Raw genomic sequence first — 23705 nt, 5'->3', positions numbered from 1 at the left:
CAGAGGAGACGCTTGGTTACCAAATGACAGGGAAGGGGTCCACGTGGGGCGGAAACCCTTCCCAGACCTCGAAAACCAGTGAACTTGTTTAACAAGCGCTGGGCACTGCAGATCGGGCAGTTCGGGAGACTGCACCCAGCCGGCCCAGGGTACTCGGGATCAGGAATCCGCGTCCCCCGCCATATCCTAGGGTTTGGAGCACTGGGATCGCTCATCTCCCGAGGCTCGGCGTTTCTTTCTGGCGAGGGCCTGAGTGAGTGTCTTTCGCACCATCAGGAGCATGCTTTTTACTTGCACCGCGCCAAACCCAAATGAAACCTGGATCTGAAGCAGCGAACACGATTTGCAGTCCCCAAACACCGGGAGTGGTGTCTGCACAGCGGGAGGAACGCCTGCCCAGCTCGGCACTGAGCCGGCTCACAGCACGCTCCCGCTGCACGGCGAACCAGCGAGCCTGCTCTTTCGCCTTTCCTTCCGGTCCCGGCTCCCCGAAGACTGCTGAGAAACTGGCCAGAGCGCAGAAAATTCCCAGTAAGCATTAGAAGGAAAACGGCAAGTCCCGGAACCAGCGGAGCCTTCGATAGCTCAGTTGGTAGAGCGGAGGACTGTAGTGGATAAGCCCTGGCAATCCTTAGGTCGCTGGTTCGATTCCGGCTCGAAGGACTTCGTACATTCTTTTTAGCTTCATCCTATCTCAATTACTCGAGGGGTAAAGACTATAATTTGGTGATGGGCAATGTATTCGCTTGACGACTGTTGACCTGGGGTGCGGCACGTAGGCAGTTTAGTAGTCAAAATTCAATGCATTTTGTTCGCTCAGTGGGTGTAAAGATGATTACTGCAAGAAAAGTCCTTATTGCTTATGTGTTTATTACATGGCTCAGTTTCAAAACCTTGCTCAGAGTTCCAACGTACTTTATACTTTTGTTAGAAATTTTCCGTTCAATGAGCCCCCGGCAAGCCTTGTAAAGGCAATAGGAAGCCAAGCACTAGCAGCTGGGGGATTAGCTCAAATGGTAGAGCGCTCGCTTAGCATGCGAGAGGTAGCGGGATCGATGCCCGCATCCTCCACTTCCCTTTTGCAATCCACAGCCATGCTACGGACAACACTAGACACTGGCAGGTTCCTGGACATGTTGTTGGCCTTTTACTAGACAGTAGAGCTAAGGGCACGGTAAACAAGGATCCGCTTCACACAGCGTCTTCTTGTCCGCAGGTGAGTCTTTCCCTGTTGCCCGCGCCCCGGCTTTGTCTTTCCCGCCTCGGGGTGGCGGGCCGTTAACCGCCTCCAGAGAAGACTCTGCCTGAGCGGCGGACGTCGCTGGCCCGCGGGAAGCCCCCAAACGGCCCCCTCACAGGTACCTGCCAACGTGCACGGAACCCTGCGCGCCGGCCAATGGCAGCACGCTTTACTGGGCGGGTAGCCAGCTGCGGCTGCGGCCAATAGGCAAGAGACTTCTTGTTTCCTGGCAGAGCGGGGTCCCGGCACCGCGGCTCTCTGGTTTTGTGTGGGTCCTGGGTGGAGGGCCCGGGTGCCGGGGCCCGAGGTGCCGCCTCGCTAGCGGGACAGGGAGCGGGAGCAGCGGCCCGGAGAGAGGTGAGGGGCTCTGCGCGGACTGCGGCCCCGCGGCCGGCCCCGGCCCCGCCCCCTTCAGCCCGCTCCGCCCGAGCCCCTGTCGAATGCCACCCCGCCCCCCCGGCCTGGCGCGGTCGGCCGACCCCGCCTCTGGCTGACCACCTCTGAGCCCTTGGCCTCACCTCTGACCCCTAGGACCAGCCTTCCCATCCTCCAGTGTCTCTGTCTCGACCCCTCCCACGCCTCCAAACCCTCCCTGCCCTGGACCAGCCAGTCAGTACGAGGGTCCTCGCGAATCAAGGAGCTGCTTGCTGCTTCCAAGCGCGATTCTACTGGCCCAGCCTTCCTAGGGGTGCTTAGGACACCCGTTACCCACATCTTCGAGGGTAGCTTTTGCACAGGCTCCAGTGTCTACAGGGCGGGAGGATGGAAACAGACCCTAATTGGAACTGAGGTTCAGGGCAGGTGAGCAAGTGGCTTTGGCCAGGCACAGGCCGTGTTTTTCTAGTTTTCATAATAGGCATAGTATAGAAAGGGGGTGGCAACAACAGAAATCACAGAAACAACAGCACGATTCTAGTCAGTGCTTGTGAAGACAAAGGGGTAAAGAAAAGAAGCCACCATTTATACTTAGAAATTTGGTTCTTTCTGCTCTGGGCTGCACAGTACAAAGCCAATCAAGGAAATTTTAAAATGGCCCCTCCCTCATAGAGTCTCTGCTCTTTAGGTTTCTGAGAAGCATGACAGTCTAGAGTTTGCCAACTCAGCCAAAGAAGCCATTGAGCATTTGATTTGGCAGCAGCTGCGTGTAGTTAAATGGGGTCTTTCAGGTTACTCATAACCCTTGGGTGTCCAGGGACAGAGTTCAGCTTTCTCTTGATCTTGCTGGAAGGCTACTTCCATGTTTTCTAAGAAAAGGAGTATTTTGCTTCATAGAATACTAAAAGCATTTCTCATTTATCCAAAGATACCAAAAAAATTGTTGCATTTTTCTCTCCCACCTGCCTACAAACTCTTTCGTTTTTCCCCCAGCTCTCAGGGCCTGTGGGGGCAAGAGGATGCTTTCCCAGCCCCACCATGGAGCTGCGCTGTGGGGGATTGCTGTTCAGTTCTCGCTTTGATTCAGGGAACCTAGCCCATGTGGAAAAGGTGGAAACGGTTTCTAGCGATGGGGAAGGAGTAGGAGGGGGAGCTTCAGCCCCCACTAGTAGCATTGCTTCCCCTGACTACGAGTTCAACGTGTGGACCCCGGCCAGACTGTGCTGAAACAGAATTTGAGAACGGGAACAGGTATGAGAAGTGAGAGGGTGGGCGGGAATGTCTAAGTACCCTGATGCAGAGTGTAGTTAGTCCTTTGACTTACAGACCGTACAGTGTCTCGTTTCCAACCCCTCCTGTCCTCTTTACTAAATAGCTCTATGCAGATTTGACTTGACCCCCATTCCCCACACATTCCCTCTCTAGCCCTCCCACATCTGACAGCTGGTCTCTTGGTCTCAGGTCATGGTTCTACTTCAGTGTCCGGGGAGGAACTCCAGGGAAACTTATCAAGATCAACATTATGAACATGAACAAGCAAAGCAAGCTATATTCTCAGGGCATGGCCCCCTTTGTTGCGCACGTTGCCTTCCCGGCCACGCTGGGAACGCATTAGAGACCGGCCCACCTTTGAGGTGAGTTCTTCATTAGGAGGAAAGACCAAGTGCTAGTACAGGAAACAAGTTCCTGAGAGAAAGTATGAGGCAGGTAGCACCCCTAAGTTTAGTATCTTCTTTCTTCCACCCCTAGCTGGGGTCCAGGATGAGCCTGAAGAAGCTGGCTTCATATGGAAGTATCAGAGGGAGGGGAGTTGGTAAAGGTGTTCCTAACAGGAGGGGCTCAGTTCTGACAAATGACCATTCCCCTCCTCTTCTTCCTCTGCTCCCCGATGACAGAGACACAGTTTGTGCTATCCTTTGTTCACCGTTTCGTAGAGGGCCGGGGAGCCACCACCTTCTTCGCCTTCTGCTTACCCCTTCTCCTACAGTGACTGCCAGGATTTGCTAAGCCAGTTAGACCAGCGCTTTCCAGAGAATCACTCTACCCATAGCAGGTACTAACCAACCCTTACCCCTGCCACACTGTCTGAGATCCTGCAGTACCTCTACTGCTTCTGGCATTTGTCCTAAGAGCTCTTAGCCAGAACCTCATCAGTCTTTTCCCTGTGTGCATGTGGCATTTTGAAAAAAGGTGTTTTCAAACGATCAGCATACCACCACCTACACTCCCTCTCCCATGTGCCCAGCTCATGTCCTGTCCGATTCTCACGAGTTATCTAGAATTTGGCCAGTACTGTGGCTGCCCAGCACATCTTCTTTGTCTGCCTCCGAGGACAACTCTGTATGCAAATCTATTTTAATGCCCCACAAACTAGGAAATCAAACAAAAAGTTCACCCTAAATAAAAGGGTGTGGGGCAACAACAGCAAGTTGGCTCAGTAAAGAAGGGTGCTTGTTGCCAAGCCTGATGATATGAATTCGTCCCCAGAACTGACATGATAGGAAGAACCAACTTCTGCAAACTGCTCCAACAGGTGCTCGTGTGCACACACACGCACGTACTCACATTTCAGTCCTGTATTCTGCATCTGGCAGTACAGGCCCACAATTATCCTTAGACTCACCAGTTGAAGGGACTAAGAGGTCCCAAAGGTTATGGGGAGGGACCAGATAACACAAGTCCTGAGCTGGTGATGCTGCTCTTTCCAGGACCTCAGGGACTTATGACTAATGATTTTATCCCCCATAGTCCTCTGGATAGCATTTATTACCACCGGGAGCTTCTCTGCTATTCTCTGGATGGACTTCGGGTAGATCTACTAACAGTCACTTCCTGCCATGGGCTTCGAGAAGATCGGGAGCCCCGTCTAGAGCAGCTATTCCCTGATCTTAGCACTCCCCGACCCTTCCGTTTCACAGGCAAAAGGGTGAGTGGGGAGAACATAGGAGCAGTCCTCTTGGGTGGAGAAGACAGCTCAGTGTTTAAGAGCACCTGATACTCTTACACAGGATCCTTGCTTGGTTCCCATCACCCGTGCTGTGTGTAGTTGCCTTTTACTCCTGCTCCAGGAGGTGTTACAACTTCCACACTCCACAGGCACTTGTAGACAGACACACAGACATACACATAAATAAAATAAAACAGTACTCTCGCCTTCTTCTAGCTCCAGCCACTGTGGATAATTTAAAGCTTTACCTCTACGCATTCTGGACCCAGCTTAGCTTGTAGCCCAGGGCAGAAGATGGCAGACAGCCACTCCTGCCTACATACGTCAGAGTGGAACTATAGCACTACTGACCTTCTGCCTGCTTTCTTCTCCACCTCAGATATTCTTCTTAAGCAGCAGGGTACACCCTGGAGAGACTCCATCTAGCTTTGTCTTCAATGGCTTTTTGGACTTCATCCTTCGACCTGATGACCCCCGGGCGCAAACCCTACGTCGACTCTTTGTCTTTAAGTTGATTCCTATGTTAAACCCTGATGGCGTGGTTCGGGGCCACTACCGGTAAGTAGCCTAAACAACCATTTTGGATTTCCTCAGTTTCTCTTATGTCCCATGTCTCTGTGACAGACAGACAGCCTTCTGACTTGTCTGTATTTCTAGTCCTCTTGAACCCTAACAAGGACGAGTCCTTTTAATGTTCCAGTGAGCTGAGAAGGGATGGCATCTACATACACTCCTGGGCAGAAGCAAAAGTAGGCTAGGTGAAGACTACTTGGGTAGAGGGAAACTGTCCTTGGATTTCTATGGTAGGGGGACAACAAGCTGTACACTCGACAAGTCTTCCAGCCTCCTTGTCACCTACTCTAGTGTCTCTTGCTGGCCCAGACACCTAGACCCTGTTCAGTCCTGTCTTCCTACAGCACAGACTCCCGTGGGGTGAATCTCAAACCGTCAGTACCTGAAGCCTGACGCCATCCCTGCACCCGGCCATCTATGGCGCGAAAGCTGTGCTCCTCTACCATCATGTGCACTCCGGCTCAATGCCAAGAGTCCCTGTGCCCCGCAGCCCAGTCTCCAACTCCCGCCTGAGACTCCTCTTTCTGACCTGAGAAAGTCAACAACCTCCACAATGAAGCTCACCTTGGACAGCCACCCTGATGGGGAAAGCCCTGAAACCTGGGCCGAGACAGAGCCAGCAGCAGAAGAGAAGACTGACACCTGTGTGGGTTACGCCACAACAGCCTCCTGAGCTGGAAGAGCCAGCCCCTGACACCATCCCCCCAAAAGAGAGTGGTGTTGCTTACTATGTGGACTTGCATGGACATGCTTCCAAAAGGGGCTGCTTCATGTATGGCAAACAGCTTTAGTGATGAGAGCACCCAGGTAGGACTCTAGGTACTGTGTGGCAGTTAAGTCGTGCAGTCAGGAGATGAGAGTTAGGTTACAGGCAGGTGGGAAGGTGGCCTTCAAGAGAGAAGCAAGCAGGAAGGCCTGTGCACACTACCTCTGCACAAGCTTCAAAGGACAAAGAGATGGCACTAGGGCCTTACAGCTTAGCCACTGAGTGAAGAGCAAGCTACCAGCAACCCCAGTTCTATAGAGCTTGAGAACCAGAGCAGGAAAATGTGGCGGGAAATCTAAGAGCTTAAAAGAAATAATGTTCAGCAGTGAGACTTTCAAGAAACATTGATTACTGCTGATGGCTACAATGGTATATGCTACATAGTCACATGACTGTGCCTTATTTTTCTTGCCCGTCCCTTCTTTCTGTGTTGTCTTCCACCAAACAGGTGGAAACATGCTATATCCAAAGCTCATCTCCTTGAATTCAGCCCACTTTGACTTCCAGGGCTGCAATTTCTCAGAGAAGAACATGTATGCCCGAGACCGTAGAGATGGCCAGTCTAAAGAGGGAAGCGGTCGTGTTGCAATATACAAAGCCTCAGGGATAATACACAGGTTGGGAGGAACTGGCATAGTTGAGAAAATAACTTATTTAAAGAAAAAAATACCTATTCCAGGGTGTTTGAGGGGCTGGAACCACCCAAGTCTTAAAAAGAGAGTCTTCCACCTAGCACAGTTGGCATTAACTAGGGAGTCTTATTTTTGGAGGACTTCCTGGGCACGTGGTCAGTAGTTAGTTGGGAATTATTAGCACTTTATCTTAGTCTACTTGTTTCCAAGTGATTACTTCTTGTCAGCCATCTGCACCTGCCCCTCACTATTCTGTCCAGCACCTGTTCAGACAGACACTCACAAAGGTCTCTGTGTCTTAGCTACACACTTGAATGCAACTACAACACTGGACGCTCAGTAAACAGCATCCTGCTGCCTGCCACGACAATGGGCAGCGCCAGCCCCCCCTCCGCCACCAGCTTTCCCCCTCCAGATACACTGTGGAACTATTTGAGCAGGTATGAATCCATAGACTAAGTGGGGAAGTGGGAACCCCAAATCTGGGAACAGTTGATGCTCTGCAGAGTTGTATGATTTTCTCTTCGGTTAACTGTCCATGGTAATGACAAAAACACAGGCTTGATTTAAGATCCCCAACCCAGACATTACCCTGGGACAGCTAATTAAATCACCTGGCCTGAGCTGATATTCCTCATGGATTCATTCACTCCTAGCTCAAAAGCACCCACTATTATAGTCTTGGTATGTCTGTTCTTAGGCAATGTAAGAGAAATAAAACTTGAGGTTGTAAAAATACAAACTCATAGTGCCAACCAAAGCACAGCAGTCCCCTCCTCACAACAACAAGCTGTAAACAGACTTGAGGATAAAGAACCTGGGCACAAAATTCAGGGTACCCACTGTTACTCTAGCTTCCTCTTGCCTATTGTGCTGTGTACCGCTCCCCACAGCAGCTACATTAGAGGACAAAGATACTGAAGCACACAACTCCCCACAGGTGGGACGAGCTATGGCCATCGCAGCTCTGGATATGGCAGAATGTAACCCCCCTGGCCCCGAATCGTGCTGTCAGAACACAACAGCCTCACTAACCTGCGGGCCTGGATGCTAAGCACGTGCGCAACAGCAGAGGGCTGACCAGCACTGTGAGCGTGGGCATGGGCATGAGCAAGAAGAGAGGAGCTCGAACTCCACCCAAAAGTAACAAGTAAGACCAGCAGCCTGGAGAGTGCAGGAAGGTTGGCAAACTCTAGAGGTGTGGGGGGCACCACATGGTATGTTCTGTGTAATGAAGACTGGTGGGCCAGGCAGTGTTTGCATACATCTTTAATACTAGCACTCAGGGAGGCAGAGGCAGGTGGATCTCTGAGTTCAAGGCCAGCCAGGACAGGCTCCAAAGCTACACAGAGAAACCCTGTCTTGCAAAACCAAGAAAAAAAAAAAAGAAAAAGAAAATTGGTGAGATTACTTCAGTTTTTGAGAATGGGATCCTAGCCCCTTTCACCTAGAACTACATCTAAGGGAGCTGAAAATCAGGCCAAGGGACTCCTAGATCCAGAGCAATGCACAAACCTGCTGTCTTTGTGGCGAGAGTGTGGCAGGTCTGATCCCAAAGGTAAATGACTAAGTGAAGAGGGTTCTAGAGCCAGCACCACGGCTACTTAGGATGACAGGCAAGATTAAGGGGTATGCCCCAAGTTAGATTCTCCACCCATGGATATGCATTCCCTCCTTTCTTCCTGGGAATGGATTTTTATGACCTTTAACTCCGGAAGTGAATTTTAATTGCTCCGTCCTAAGGAAGCCTTAGGACACTTACTTCTTCCCAGGTGCAGGATAACTGGTATCTGCTTCTTTGCAGTGGATTGCCCATTTCCTGCTCTGAAAACACCTTGAGCCGGGCTCGAAGTTTTAGCACTGGCACAAGTGGTGGTGGCAGCAGCAGCAGCCAACAAATTCTCCACAGATGAAGAACTCTCCCAGCTTTCCTTTTCATGGCAGTCGGCCTGCAGGGCTGCCAGGCCTGGGCTCTAGCACCCAAAAGGTCAGCCATCGGGTGCTGGGCCCTGTCAGAGGTAAGCCAGTCTGGGAGCCCCTGCAGCAGGTGTTCGGTTGTTTGGGGCATTGCTGGGGGAAAGAGCTTGAAGACGTGCAAGGGGTAAATCAATAAAACTAGTCTGTCCTGCGACCTTGTTGTTCCCTGCGGCTTGACTTCAGAACAATACTGTGTATGGCCAGCCACAGGAAGAAGTCCTGGGGATTGTAGCTTCAGCACATGCTAGGAGCCAGGGACATTTCCAAGGACAAAACACTAGCTAAAGCAGTGCCAAACACAGACGTGGAACTTTCGTATCAAGGACAATGTAGCAGTGTCTTTGTGTTGGCAGTAGGAGGAAATTCAAACTGTAGCACTGTCCATGGCCTCTGTGGGCTGAAACTTCCTGGCTTCACGGCCACTCAGATAGTAATATCAAGATTCCAGTTCTTCCAAGGACAACCAGAGCTGAAGCGGCTTCTCTCACAGACTTATAAACCAGCAGTCTTCCTTCTCATCAGTGCACAGTGGAACAACTAGGGCAATAGTAAGTTTAGATTCACTTGATGAGATTCTGGGTAGGAAGTTTATGACCAATTATGGGTTTTGAAGGGATGGGGATGGGGGCAGGGAACAAAAGCTGGCAGGAAGCTGGACTGTGATTGGGGAAGAGAATTTTATAGTATTAGTTCTAGAAATAGACACCAAAAATCAGTACTGTTGATGTTTTGTGGGCTACAGAAATTTGTCAAAACATGGAGACTTGTAAGCTAGAACTAAGAGCTCTGTTATTGTGAGCATTTTTCTACTGTTCAGTTTGCGCCCTGCCTTTTGAAATGCTCTGATATGCACTGGTTAGTGTCTGTTAAATCTGATTGCTAGTTAGAGAAGCTGCAGAGGAAGCTCAGCTTGAGCTAATTAGAATGTTCTTATTTCTGATACAAAACTTGGTTCTGTTTATATTCCAACCCCTTTGACAGTCTAACTCATAGCACTGTGCTTTAACATTAGTAACAGATCTAGATAGCATTTGATAATAAGACAGTATCATAAATAGCTTCATTTCATTCAAGCAGATTCTGTGGGATGGATAGCGCGCCCATTTTTCTGATGAGACTTAGACTGCTTTGGGAAGGGCTTGTACAGCTGGGTGTGGTGGCACAGACCCGTAACACTGGCTTGGTAGGCTAAAGCAGAATGACAATTGAAGGCCAATCTGGGTTCCCTAAGTGGCAATTATTCCAGCCTGTCTTCTAGGTTTTTAGTATCTCTAGTCTCCCATAGTCAAATCTGGATGAAGTTTTGTGTTTTTTTTTTTTTTTATCAGCCTTTCCTAGATCATAGCTCATTTCTTTATCAGCATTATAAATTTCCTTCCTTGACCACAAAGGGCCTTTTCTATATCACTTGCATGAAGATTCAAGGGCTTTTTTTTCTAGGCAGGGTTTTGTTCTGTAGCCTAGATTGGCTTAGGATCCTCTTACTTCAGTTTAAACAAATGCTGCGTTATAGGCAGGCTATCATTCCCAGCATAGGTTGTTTGTAATCAGTATTTTAGTGACAACCCTTTAGTCCCACTTCCCTGATGCAGAATTTTTCTGAATCCTTGATGTGAGGGCCTGGTATTCTTTCTCTTGTTGCTTCCCAGAGAACTAATAGAAAATATGCAGCCTGAGTACCAAGTAGTTCTTGCTTGACTAGAAGCTTCACAGAGGAAACAGACAGTAAATACACATTAAAAAATACATGCACATTATAAAACATTCAGGGCATTTGGGGGGCTACTGTGGTAGGTCATGAGTAATTAAGCAAAGAATGTTCAGTTGAAGAAACAGCTTTGAAAAACAAATAATATGTGGCTTGACAAAAACATTCCAGAAATGAGAAAATGACAGCCATGATCAGAAACACATCTCCTGGGTGGACAAAAGCGTGTATATTTAGCTGACATACAAGGGCTACACCCTTCACCACAAAATCTGGTGAAGAAACGGGGGAAGTAGAAGTGTTTTGAAAACAAGGATGTTTTTAAATAAGGCATATGGTAACAACAATATGCTTCTAAGAAAAATAGGAACACAGTACTGTGCTGCACGCCTGAAAGGAGAGGGGGAGAGACTGGCTTGCCAGTCATTTATTTACACATGCGCTACTAGAGCATGGACCAAGGCCTGCAACAGAGACATCTAAGCATTAGAACAGAAGCGGCAAGATTCAATAATGGTAAAGACAAAAGACAGATGACTAGGAACCTTCACAGTTATGTGCAGAGGAAAGTTATGGTGACATCCAGACATGCCTATATTCCTTAGGTTATCTGTGGAGATGCCCTGTGGGCAAGTGGAGGACTGGAGAACTAAGTCACCACATGGAAGTGCTGTGACGCTAAGTGAGAAGGCATGCGTCCTCAAGTGAACGAGCTTGGGACAGAAAGAAGAGCTGGCTAGAGAAGAGATGCCCCCAAGACTTGCATAAATACTTGTAAAGCAGAGAACTATGGCTTTGAAGTCAAGGGTCCAAGATGAAAGTTACTATCAAAATGGACAGTGTAGGGAGTTAAAAAGTTAAAAGGAATCTTAAAAGTGTTCCGCTGGGCATTTGTTGGCAATGTCTTTTGAAGACCCTCAGGAAGGGAGGCTGGTTCTGATTTTATGATAGGGGCTGCAATGCAGACTAACATCTGGACTTGGCATTTTCAATCAACTGTGAGAAAACTTGTCTAGGGTGATCTGTCCTGCAGTGTTACAGTGTGACATTTGTTTTTCATGTCTCTGGCTCTCTGGCCTCTACCACAGCAAGCTATATGGTCTGTTCATTTACATTTATTGTGTTGAGTGTATGTTGTCTATGGGCAAGGGCACATGCCGTGGCACCCAGTGGCGGTGAGAGAACAAACCGATTGGGAGTTCTCCCTCCCTCATGTGGGTCTTGGACACTGAACTCGGCCATCCTGGCTGCTTGTGTTTTCAAAGCTAGGAAAAAAAAAAAAAAAAAAAAAAAAAACATGACCCCAGAACACAGAAATTTTAAACTGTAAATGAGCTATACTTTCCAACCCCCAAAATTTGAACTGTGGGGTTTGATAATTTTGTTGTTCTGATTTGTGAATTTATAAAATTTCTATGTCAAGTGTGGCGGTACATGCCTGTAATCCCAGCACTTGGAAGATAAAGAAAAGGTCATCCCTTTTAAGTTTAAGGGCTCTACCCACCCACGCCCCATAAAAAAATTTCATTTACTGTATTATCATATTTAACTACACATTTATTGGTTTTATTGACTAGAACAAACATGATATTGGGGGTTCCAGGGAGTTTTCTCAAGGTAATGATCTGGGCAGCTCAGCCAGCAGCTTAAGGCAGACAGGGAACTGGGTATGAAAGGCTCCATCTCAAGCTGGGAGATGGTGATGTAGAAGGCCCATGAAGGCCAACTTCAGACAGGAAAGCTCTTACCCACAGGAGGCCAGACAGTTCTGAGTCGAGTCTTAATTCCCATGCCTGACCTTAGGGCCAGAGAATCTACCTGACTCCCAGCTACAAACCATGCTCCTCCTGCCTTCCCAGATCTGCAGCACAGCTACAGTCGACCATCTCAGAGACACCAACAAGACGATCTGTAGCTGCTGTGACTGTAGGGGAAAGAGGGCACTGGAGAGCAATAGTGAAGTGAGAAAAGGCAAAAGGAATACAGAAACTGCAAAGTTGCCAGGCGGTGGGTGCGCACTCCCAGAACTTGGGAGGCAGAGGCAGGCGGATCTCTGTGAATTAGAGGCCAGCCTGGTCTACAGAGGCAAGTTTCAAGACAGGCTCCAAAACTACAGAGAAACCCTGTCCTCAAAAAAAAAAAAAAAAAAAGAAAGAAAGAAAGAAAAAAAAGAAAGAAAAACTGCAAGAGCTAAAGGGGCCAGGGTAACAGGCAGCATCTCCTCTCCATTATGCAGAGGCAGGTGATGCACCCAGGACACAAAATTCCATAATCATGTAGTTGCCCCTTTCATTTTGCATCCGAGGTTTCCTCACTTGCATGATTCTAGTCTTGCCCTTCAGCCTATCTATCCCGCCAAGAGCTGTGAAAGGTGAGGCAGGAGCCTTTAACTGTCGCCCTCTCATCCGACTCCCAGTTCTGTCACCTGAGCCTGCTATTACTAGAACTCTTGCCTGGCCTGGCCAGTGCCTTGGCTCAGCTAACGGGCAACTTTTGGTAGAGCAGCTAATGGCCAGCACTCAGTGGCAGCCAGTTCCTCTGGGGTGAGTCAATAGGACTTGCTGTCTCTATCACCATTGCCACTTTGACCAGTATCAGGAAATCCACCAACACTAGGACCTAGCACCAAGCCTAGCACTTCAGTATTCAGCAAATGCTTACTATGTGATGAAGGAAAAGTTTAGTTGGGAGTTAATGTTTAATCTAATCTTTCTAATTTTCATAGGGTGTAAGAACCAGCTGTGTGAGCATTCCAAAGATTCAAATATCAGCCGGGCGGTGGTGGCGCACAGCCTTTAATCCCAGCACTCGGGAGGCAGAGGCAGGCGGATCTCTGAGTTCAAGGCCAGCCTGGTCTACAAGATTCCAAAATATCTAGGGTACTAGATTGAGAGATGTCCCAAAGACGTTTGGAGAGATGATGTAGACTCTAGGTATAAAGCAACAAACATATATTTCCAACTATGACACCTTAAGAATATGATGCATCCTAACTCATTCCACATGAGGGCAGCCTGGCTCAACTTACCGTGGCTCCAGTCCTATCCTGCCAGCTTGTTACCATAAAATACTGTTTTACCACCTGTGGAAGCAGAGCCGATCACAGTACTTGGCAATCGGCATTACACTGTTCTGTAACTCAAAACTAAATACAGAATTGGGGCTCTTTATCCTCTTACAGAAATAGGGTAAGACCTGGATTAAGAGGAGTCAAAAGTCAAAAAACATAAGTGAGCTAGAACTGGGTGGTGGGTGGTTCACGCCTTTAATCCCAGTACTTGGGAGACAGAGGCAGGCGAATCTCTGAGTTCAAGCTAGCCTGGTCTAGAGTTCCAGGACAGCTAGGGCTATTAAAGAGACCCTGTCTCGAAATACTCCCTCCCCTTTCAAGTGAGCTAGCTGTGTTTCCAATGACAAATTACAGGAAGGTGTTAAGGCAGTCTTTAAGTAATTATTGAAATACTTGTCTTTAACACTTTATATTTTCCAGACCCACCAGACCTTTTTTCAAAACCTGATTAGATATAAGACTCCCTTTAAGCCTTGCTTTCTTTCTCAGGTTCTAGTCTCCCATTTTGTGTTGCCCTTTTTCTTTGGGGGGGGGGGGTTATTTCGTTTTGTTTTGTTTTTGGTTTTTCGAGACAGGGTTTCTCTGTAGCTTTAGAGCCTGTCCTGGAACTAGCTCTTGCAGACCAGGCTGGCCTTGAACTCAGAGATCCGCCTGCCTCTGCCTCCTGAGTGCTGGGATTATAAGGCATGCGCCACCACTGCCTGGCTTTTTTTTAATCTTTTTATCTGATTTGCCTCATTATTTCCAGAGTGACACTCAGCACTCTATTACTAGAACCTACATGTGTCCCAAGGTTTGTCTTTTTTTTTCCCCCAAATGTGACAGAAGTTCGTATAGCCCAGGATGGGCTCAAACTCACTTTGTAGACAACTGACCCCTCCTGACGTCCACTCGGAGTGCTGGGATTAAGGTGTGTGTTACCATACTCTAACCACTTTCTTGCTTCTTCATTACTTCAGGTGAGGTGAGGATCACGCTGTCACAGGATTTTAGCTTGCCTATATATAGACATGTATCTGATCTACACACCCCATTATTTCTGCTACTGTGCTGAGGAACATGCCTTCCTTTGTATGACAAGGTCCTCACTGTATAACCCTGGCTTGTCTAAAACTTGCTGTGTAGATAGATCAGGCTGGCTTCAAAAATGAGAGCTCTGCCCACATACGGGGGTTGAAGGTACACATTCGGTCCTAGAGACAATTTCAGTACTCACATTTTCAATCCAAACCACCAGGTCTATACACTGAGTATCACAAGTCACCAAGGTGACTATATTAAGGCTGATATGGCCACAAGTCTTCTCCGACCTCCTGCTCTTACCAGCATTTCTGCTCTCACTAGCCCCCTAAGGTCTGGTTGTTCTGTACTCTTACAAATCCAATTTAGACTTTAATTGCTATCCAGTGCAGGGATACATAGCAAGAAAGGGCTTCCATCCTAAGATCGATCAAAATAGTATCTGAAACAGGGCCTCATCATGAAGCTCATGCTGGCCTAGACTTGTGGTCACCCTTCTGCATGCTGGGATTTCAGGTTTGTATGTAACAGTGGAACAGCCTGCTGAAACCCAGTACAGACTGACACCTCATACCTGTACTTGTATTATTAGACACCTAGAATATTGACACCAGTGTTTTGTTTTCTACAGACAATTCAAGAGCACCTGGTACCTTCTAAAAGCTACTGAAACCTGTACTTTAAGTCCCTGTCCCATTCACCTACCATCTGTCTCTGTGCCACACCCTTCAGGCCAAAGGAGTACATCGAAGTACTACCCCTAGAAGTTAAGTATGCCCATAAACTTTTAAGAGGTGACCGATCTAAAAACAACTATGCTAGCCATGTGGAAAAGGGAACTATTCTGCCTGTAAATGGCCAAGGGTAACATTTACAGGGAGCTGACATTTGAGATGGAGCATGGAAGAGACTCAAGGTACTGCCTAAAGAAAAAACAGAAAATTTCAAGCAACCACACAGCTAGTAGCAACCATGGCTGAGGTATGAGCAATGAAGCTAGATCCTAATGATAGGTAGCCAAGAAACACAGCACAGGACCCTGAATATAAGGGTTTAAAATGGACTTTCTTCTTTAAAAGGCCTTCAGAATTTAGCTACATATAGTGGTGTGGTGAATGAATACAGTCCAAGCGTCTGGCAGGTGTGGGCAAAAGACCAAAAGTTCAGGTCTAGCTTAGGTTTACAGTGAAGACAGTCTGGGCTACACAATGAGGATCTGTCTGCAGATAAACTGTTTCTCCCTTACCCAAGCCTCAGTGAAAAAAAAAAAAAAAAAAAAAAAAAGGTTTCTATCTTAGGATAACTTGGTGGCACCTATGTAAAAGGATGAATGATTTAAAAAAAAAATCAAACCAAGGGAGAGGATAGAGAGTGAAAAATATCCATTTAGACCCCTGGCAATAGCATAAATAAGATGCAAGTGCGAAGCATCAGGATTTGACTAAACAAACAGAATGCAAGGGAGAAAATGAAGTGAAAATGAAGTGAGCTTCCTAGCAGACAGAAAGGAGTGGGGAAAGGCAATGAGATTTGGTTTGGCAATCATAGACTTAGGGAAGAAAAGGGCCTTAGAGATTACAGGACTTAAGAAAAATAAGAAGGTCAGATGGCTGGAACACTGGTCCTTAAGTGGCAAGAGCAAGCAGTGACAAGAGGAGCAGTTAGAGGTGAGGGAAAGTCTAGTAAGGCCATGTTCTAGAAGCTGTAACTTTTAACCAGAACAAACTGGCATGGATGAGAGCTGGCTTCATCTCAGTTGCTCCAGAACAGGGCAGGTTACTGCTTTGTTGACCAAACTTGAAAACAGGCATCTTCTGATCATGCCTGACCAGGGGAAGCCAGCAAGTCAGTGAAGCCTATCATACGGTGTCTCACTTATTTTTTTTTTTTAACCTGCTGTGTCTTTCTACTCAGAGCCCCGATGCCCAGACAGAAGACGGCTGGCAGCAGCCACTGAACCATCGTCCTACCACAAGCAGCCTGGCCCCATCCCCCACTCTTGCTAGTTCTGGCCCAGCCTCCTCAACGGAACCTGGGCTCCTGTCTACTGCCCAATTCACTCAGCTTATCAGGTCTGTACCCACTGCCCCTGAAATCCGAGTTGCCCAGCTTCTTGCCTTCTTGTACCACCCAGGGCTTAGACAGGCTACCAACTAAGCTTCAAGAAGAAACCCTTCAGCGGTACTACCTAACCTGGACTTCCTTTCTTGGCCCGATGTATACAGGCCACTTCAGAGCAGGTGTGAATTATTCTCCTGGTATCTCACACTCCTAACACACGTGCCTTTGTATGGGAGGATGGAATTCAATGAAATGAATTTGTAAAATAAAGTAACAGTTAACATTTATTGGAATGTTCACTCTGTGCAGGAACTGCTCTATACAATCTAGTCCTACGCTTGTAGCTCAAGAATGTTAGGACTTTTCTACCTGCAAAGTTGCTACTAATCAGTTCCCCTAACTCCCAAGAGCTAGGAGTGGGGATAAAATTGGAACATTTGAAACAACACAGGCTTTTCACCTATGATTATAAATGGCATCCTGTACTCTAAAACTTAAAGGCACTACTTGTATTTTAAGTTAAGAGACCCAGCGGGTATAAGGAAATAATGGGATTATTTTCTTTTTCTTTTGAAAACAGGGTCTCTCTTTGTAGTCCTGGTTGTCCTGGAATTCTTCGTAGATCAGCTGGCCCCAAACCCATAGAGACCTACCTGACTGCCCTGAGTGCTAGAATTAAAGATCAACAATTAATTTAAAACAATTAAATTATAATAAACAATCCATGCCCAGCAGGATTGTTTTCTATGACTGAGTCAATATATACTGTACCAACCTATCAATTTCTAATCAAGTTAGTCCTCAGTCTAGTTGTACATAATGGACTGACTCACCCACTCGCCCTTTGAGACAAGGTCTATGTTGCCCACTGTCCTGGAACTCATATTATATAGACCAGTTGGTCTTCCAGTTCTGCCTCTGGAATGTTTGGATTGGAGGCATGACCACTATGCCCAGATGGACTTTATTCCTAAGTACCTAAACATCTGACTGGAGTGGGCTCTAAGTTTACAAATTGAGTCATTAAACTTGAAAGTTTAATTTTAACCCAAAGTGGCAGCTTCACTTCTTGGGTCAGATTAGAATCCCTCAGAAGCAATTCTGCCACCCAGAAGAAACATATGACAACATCCAAGGAGGTTCTGGCTATTATAATAGGGAAGGGCCTAGGAGGAAACTGCACACAACAGTTGAGGTAGGGATGTTGTTAAACATCCTACTATGCACAAAATCACTGCAACAACAAATGACTGTTACTGCTAATTCAATGGTGCTGAGTGCCGGGCCGCTGGTATAGCTCAGAGGTTGAGCACTGGCTTATCATGAAATCCTACGTTTAATCCCCCAGCACCGTTAAACCAAAACAAGGTCAAGAAAACTGATCTAAATGAAGTTACTTCTCTTCTAGTCCTGCCTTGATGATCAGTTTCCTCTGTTCTCTAGGGAGAAGCTGCTCATTCTCGTCTTCAGGGGACAAGCCAGAGGCTGTCATGTGATTGGGAAAAGTCTGCTAGGGGCTGGTGCTCGGGATCCCCTGCATTAGGACTCGTTTGCAGGTAAAATTGGGGGGTCTTTCCATGTCCTTAGCATTAGCAGAGCCCAGGAAGACACTATTCTCCTGAGCACTGGGAGGGAAATGCTGAAGTCCTGCTTTACAGCCTCTGTCACCAGCCTATCAGAGCTAGAGCTGCATGGTACCTGAGGGTTAACCTACCCAGTCCCAATCAGCCAGGTATCTCACTCGCCTCAGACTCCATTGTCCCATGCCAGATGCACTCCAACCGCAGCCTACTAGCTTTGGCTTTCCCTACCCGTCCTTAGCGTCTCCTCTCTTCTCTGACCAGACCTGCCCGAGGAGAGTTTCCGCCAGGAGGGGTCCCGGATTCCCCAGGTAAACACATCTGGTTACTGCTCCTAGTAACGCCCTACCATCTACCTCCAACTCAGACAAGCTCCTCTTAGTTGACTATAGTTGGGCAGAAGCAGAAGCTGACTGGATGGGTGAAGTTTAAGCTGCTCTGGCAGGGGCGGAGGCTCAGAAAGCTGAGGGAGGTCTGCCAGTCCTCTACCATCTTTATTTATACGGCTTCTCAACCTCAGCCACCTCTTAACCATGGGAGACCCATGGAGGTGAAATGCTGGGCCCTTTGCCACCCTTAGATGAGTAAGACCTGGCACGTTGTCCTAAGCTGAATCTGGAAGTTTCTTAGCTGCCACCCCGCCTCATGCTCTCAGCTAGGAACAGTGCTCAGGACTCCTGTGCTAGATTCTTATGCACGGAAACTCTAGAAGCAGAAAAGCCTCATGGGAGGAAAAAAAAAAACTCTTAGATTACCCCTGTCCACACAGGCTAGGCCCAGGTTGGGCCGGAGCTCACCGCCGACTCGCAGAGGGATGAGAGGCTCAAGCCCCACTCCCCTATTCCCAGACCAGAGGGAGCAGTGAGCTGGAGCCGGGACCCCGCTCTGCCTACACCAGGGTGAGCACCGGAGTCCAGTCCTTCATCCTTCCCCTTCATTATCACTACTTCCTTCACCCCATTCCACATTCAGAATCATTTCTCTTTTCTCATTGATCCAAAGACTAAATGCACTTTCATTATTAATTTAGTCCCTGATTTTATTCCACCATGGCCTGTTCTTCACTTCACAGCGTACTGTAGTTAGGCCCTTAAGGCCTAGGCACTAGCTAGCTAGTTCTAGAGCAGACTTCTGCGCAGGAGTGACTCTTGCCTAGTCCTACCCATCTTCACATTCCCCTCTTCACTTCCCAGTCCCTGGCTAACAGACCAGAAATGGGGCTGATTCCACAACCCTGATTTCCTCTCTCTTCTCTGTTGCAGGCTGCCTCAGGCCGGCCCCCCACGGCCCCGCTCTGCCCCTGCCTTTTCTCCTATTTCCTGTACTCTATCTGATTCCCCAACCCGGATTTGTTACAGCAGGGGGCCCCTGAACCAGTGTGAGGTTTGTTTTGTCCCTAAATCTCCATCACTCACTATTTCTCCCAGGGTCTGACCATGCCTTTACCTCCATGCCCAGGACATAGACCTAAGGTGAGGGAACACAGTGAACGATATGTTAGTCCCGTCTTCCAGCTGCTGGTATCATGTGACAACATAGCTCCTTGGGATACCAGCCACGCGTCCGAGGCCTTGCAGAACATCACCTTGAGACAGAACAAAACAGGGACCTGCCACCCCTTCCCTCCCTCCACAGCACAAGATTTTGGGACCACAAAAAATATATATCTATATTTTTGTATTGGGGGGAGGGAATAGAAAAGAAAGCAGCCCCTATACTGGGCCCTATTCAGTGGCAGCTTCTTGTTCCATAGAGTTAAGGAAGACTTTGAGGAAATAAAAGTTGTTTGGAAAATCCAGGTGTAGTTGCTTTGTATGCTGTGATGGGTAGGAGGGATGAAGTGAAGTGTGAAGGCCCCTCACACCCTCCATCTTGCCTCAGACTATGTCCTGGAACCCTAGAAAAAAGGGGAAAGACCGTACGTAAGGAAAACGCTGCAGCTTTCTTTCCCTGCGGGGGACTCTTCAGGAGCCAACCCCCCGTCTAGCCCGGTTCCCCCTTACAATCTCAAACACACTTGGTTCCCAGACTCTGCCCCCTCCCTTTTGACCTCTCTGGTTTTCTGTTTGTAGATAACCCATAAAAACAAGGTCCCTGGTTTCAGAACATGGAAGTCTACATCTTTCACTACCATGCCCCTCCCTCAGGCTCCGTGGGAAACTGAGGCTTGGGACCGTTATCCCACACTTGGGTGGCACAGTTACGGCGCCTTTGTTTGTATTGGTGTCAACGACTCCTTCTAACCTGCCACTCTATCTACTGGGAACCTCAAAACTGGAGCCTGAGTAGGATCCGGAAACCCACCTCATTGTAGTAGGAAGCCGTTTAGGGGAAAGAAGCAGTGTTTCAAGGCAGTGTACAGAGTGCAAAACAAAGGGGCCCGGTTCTGGGACTAAGCTTGGCTAGACTCGTTCTGACTTCAAGTTCCTAAGTCTGCAGGCCCTGGCGCGGCCTCACCACTCAGCTCTCTGGGGCCTGGGCGCTACTGCCACGGACCGTTACCTGGGGCGAGGAAGGAAAGCGCTACTTTCATTCCTGCTTCTTGGGATTGTTGACTGCACGTAGTGATAGAGAACCACAAGCAAGAAAAGCGACACGCCCAGCATGTTGGCGAAGATGGCCAGCTGCACGTCCGTGATCATCCTGCGGACAAGGGGGAGGGACTGAGCCTCGGGTCGCGCTCTCCTTGCCCTCAGCAGGCCCGGTCCTCGCCAACCGCGGGCCAGCTTCCGCCGGGCTCGCGTGTGAGACGGCGTCTGCGAGGCTCTCACCTGACCAGCTCCACTCGACTCCGATGCTACCGCTCGCCGTACAGCTCGAGGTAGGAGACCTGAGCCGGAACTTCGTAGCGCTAGTCAGGGGAACGGCAAGGCACTTCCGGCTTCTCTACCCCGCCGACTCGTCTGCTCCGGCGGCGCGCGCACATGTCCGGGTCTTGGGCGGAGCTTCGGGGAGGCCGCCCTGCTGCGGGGGTCGGGACGGGACTGGGATTTCCGCAGCTGGCAGCAGCTGGCGCGGCGGGAGCCGCGGTTAGCTAGCGCTGCTGTGGTGGCAGCCTCCCTGGAGCGGAGGAGTGGGCTAGGGCGAGGGTGCGGCGAGCGGGAGGCCGGGCCTGACCCGCAGGCTCCGACCCACTTTCCTGCATGCTACCACCCTTCGCTTCCCTACCCGACCCAGCCAGGTGCTTCCTTTGGGTCCTGCCCCTCCCGGTCCCCTCCCAGGCTCGCCGGCGGTGGGGATAGATAGATAGATAGATGCAGAATGGAATAGGATCGAGGATTCGGTGCTCTCACGGGTGCTAATCTTTCCGAATCCCACGTCCTACCAAACAGGCGGGTTATTGACTACTTGACCAGTGCCGGCCTCAGGCCGGCTCCATGCCTCCATCCCACTCTTGGAGGTGGGCGTCGAAATTAGGGCGGACCCTTTCATATCAAAAACCAAACGTGGACCTCGGCCAAGTGGGAATCACCCCCCGGATGTGAAGGAGGGGGGGTAGGAAAGGAAGGGCTGGGACAAGCCAGAGGGGTCGTGGGTTTGTGGTGAAAAAGAGTTAGCTGCAGTAGACATCCAGACAAACGAGGGTCACTGGGTGAGGGGAGCAGCACCCTGAATCTCTACAGCCCTCTCTATTCAGCTAGAAAAGGGTTTCCCCTTTCTTGCTTTCCCTCAGCTTCACCATAAAAGGGAATGATGTGGAGCCAGACAGGGCCGGGGCTGGACTGTTACTCTGGAGCTGTCAGGGGTAATGGAAGCCAGTTGCTTTGCGGTAGAGGGGGGCCATGGCTCGGGGGAGGCCTCTGTTTTCTCTGAGCCAAAGAAAACTGTACGGGAGCTGCTATAGGGACTGCGAACAGCTGGGACAGGGGACCAGATTGCCTACGGTTGTGCACAGTGAGCTGGATCTGCACTATTCCAGTGCTGCTTTCTCTGGTCCTCAGACCAGCAGCAGTTTGTGTCCAGTTTGCCCCTAAACTCAATCCTTGCCGTCAGTAGTTAGTTTATAGCTTTCCGTGCCTCCTCCCACTTCTTGCCCCAGCCCTCCCCCACTGTTCCCAGAAGTTCATATTTAGAAATCCCAGGCCTACGTCCCCTCCACATAACATGGGTGAAAACCCAGGCCTGTTTTCCCCAGGCATTCCCCCCTGAGCTGGTGTGTCCCCAGCTCCGCCCTGAAGGAATGATGTCTAGATTTTATTATGCTTCATGTCTCCCTGGAAAATTGAAGCAGATCCAAGTCCAACCACTTAGGTATGCTATTGAATCAGAATCAGACTATAGTTTTCAAAGAAACTGTACCTCAAGAGAAGGCCCAAGAAAGTACCTCAAGATTTCAAACCAGCTGAGGCAGGTCCATAGCATCCTAGACAACCACAGCTGAAAGGCTCCTCCATGATTTATTTGTCATTTCATTTATTTATTGGTAAATAAGTAAATAGGCCCGGGAAGGGAATCTAGTCAAGGTCCTACAAACTGGGCTCCAGACAATGTCACCTGTTCTTCCTACCTTCTCCCCACAGTAGGTAGGCTTAGGAGGTTGTCCAAAGGTCAGAGAGAAAACGGGAAAAGATTTATTTTAGAATTGCCCAGAAATGTCCTTTCTCTTTCCCTTCCTGTGCCTAGGTCAACGACTTTATCAGCCTTCAGCGGGTCATTTGGCCTAGTGGCCTAAAGGAGCTGAAATAAACTGGCTTCACAGCTGAACTAGACTCAGTGGAGAGATGACAAATCTCAATTAAAAGCCTGGATGGAAAGCATGTGGGAAGTGATGCAGCCAGGCCTCATCCTGGCAGGACTTGGGGATGGTGGTAGGAATGAAACTTAATCTCTAATTTATATGATGGTTCTGTTGTTGCTGGCCATCTAAATAGGACTTCACTATATAGCCCAGGCTGGCTTCAAACTCAGGATTCTCCTGCCTTTGCTACCCCAGTGTTGGGATTACTGGTGTGAACAAGGACAGAACAAGAGTCCAAGGTCAGGTTTAGGAGTGAGAAATCCTTGGGAAAGGAGGGATACTGGTTTCTGAGTCCCAGGATGGTCAGATCCTAAAGCATTATACCTGGAGAAAGGCCTAGAAGGCGCGCGTGCCGCGCGCGCACACACACACACACAACACACACACACACGCTTGCATTTGGCAGCCATGAAGTTTGTCTTAAAACTTCTCATGAGTTTGAATTCCCATCTATGTTGGCATGACACAAGACGCAATTCACACGATTCTCCTTCTCCCTGCCCAGCATTTAGTCCTTTAACAGGGGACCCTTAGACATAAAATGTTCCTTATTTCTGGAGCTCCCTGCTAGCCTGGCTCTGAGAGAACTTCAGTTGTTGCTAAGTCAGTGATGGCTGAATGAATTAATTGCCTAGTATGGCCAAGATTTCCCACAGGCACTAGGTCATCAGAAATCCCCCACCTTACAGTTGGTATAAAAACAGACTCTGTCTTACTACAGGGACTTAGCATTTTGTGTGTAGTGTGAGAGAGAGAGAGAGAGCAATTCTGGCCAATTACGTTGGAAATTTTGTGGCTGCCTGCCAATACTACCACAGCAAATGTGACTGCCACCATTACCACTACTTTATCCTAGCCAACACTGTCGCCATTGCAACTTGCTTGCTCACCCTGAGGCCAGCTATTGGCATTTTCCTTGCCAGTGGATGATGAAACTGGAGATTTCACATTCATGTCAGACCCTAGGTCTCGGCTCCTAATTACAAGGCAAAGTGAACGCGACCTCCTGCACTGACTT

The 23705-nt window shown here is 48.7% G+C and overlaps 2 protein-coding genes and 2 non-coding genes across 4 annotated transcripts; 3 read left to right on the top strand and 1 right to left on the bottom strand.

The window, feature by feature from the left end:
* The first annotated feature begins 574 nt into the window (after positions 1-574).
* On the top strand, positions 575-663 carry Trnay-gua. Its single transcript is given in 2 exon segments — positions 575-611; positions 628-663. It is a non-coding gene; the product is annotated as a tRNA-Tyr (tRNA).
* A 335-nt stretch (positions 664-998) lies between these two features.
* Trnaa-agc lies at positions 999-1071 on the top strand. Its single transcript has one exon. It is a non-coding gene; the product is annotated as a tRNA-Ala (tRNA).
* A 619-nt stretch (positions 1072-1690) lies between these two features.
* Agbl5 (AGBL carboxypeptidase 5) lies at positions 1691-19743 on the top strand. The gene is given in 30 exon segments (XM_038319830.1): positions 1691-2824; positions 2826-2866; positions 3077-3191; positions 3193-3248; positions 3503-3584; positions 3586-3668; positions 4364-4541; positions 4942-5120; positions 5480-5504; positions 5506-5535; positions 5537-5588; positions 5591-5760; positions 5762-5914; positions 5916-5961; positions 6350-6518; positions 6836-6879; positions 6882-6973; positions 7474-7521; positions 7524-7581; positions 7584-7683; positions 8338-8426; positions 8429-8551; positions 16223-16248; positions 16250-16333; positions 16335-16380; positions 17813-17925; positions 18719-18783; positions 18785-18839; positions 18841-18848; positions 19212-19743. Coding segments are annotated over 30 exon segments (2673 nt in total). The 5' UTR covers positions 1691-2653; the 3' UTR covers positions 19384-19743.
* Positions 19744-20110: 367 nt separating this feature from the next.
* On the bottom strand, positions 20111-20823 carry Ost4 (oligosaccharyltransferase complex subunit 4, non-catalytic). The gene is given in 2 exon segments (XM_038320286.1): positions 20111-20510; positions 20513-20823. Coding segments are annotated over 2 exon segments (111 nt in total). The 5' UTR covers positions 20592-20823; the 3' UTR covers positions 20111-20478.
* Positions 20824-23705: the final 2882 nt, after the last annotated feature.

Source organism: Arvicola amphibius, chromosome 2 (assembly GCF_903992535.2).
Source record: "Arvicola amphibius chromosome 2, mArvAmp1.2, whole genome shotgun sequence".
Taxonomy (NCBI): Eukaryota; Metazoa; Chordata; class Mammalia; order Rodentia; family Cricetidae; genus Arvicola; species Arvicola amphibius.
This window is presented reverse-complemented; position numbering and strand designations above follow the sequence as displayed.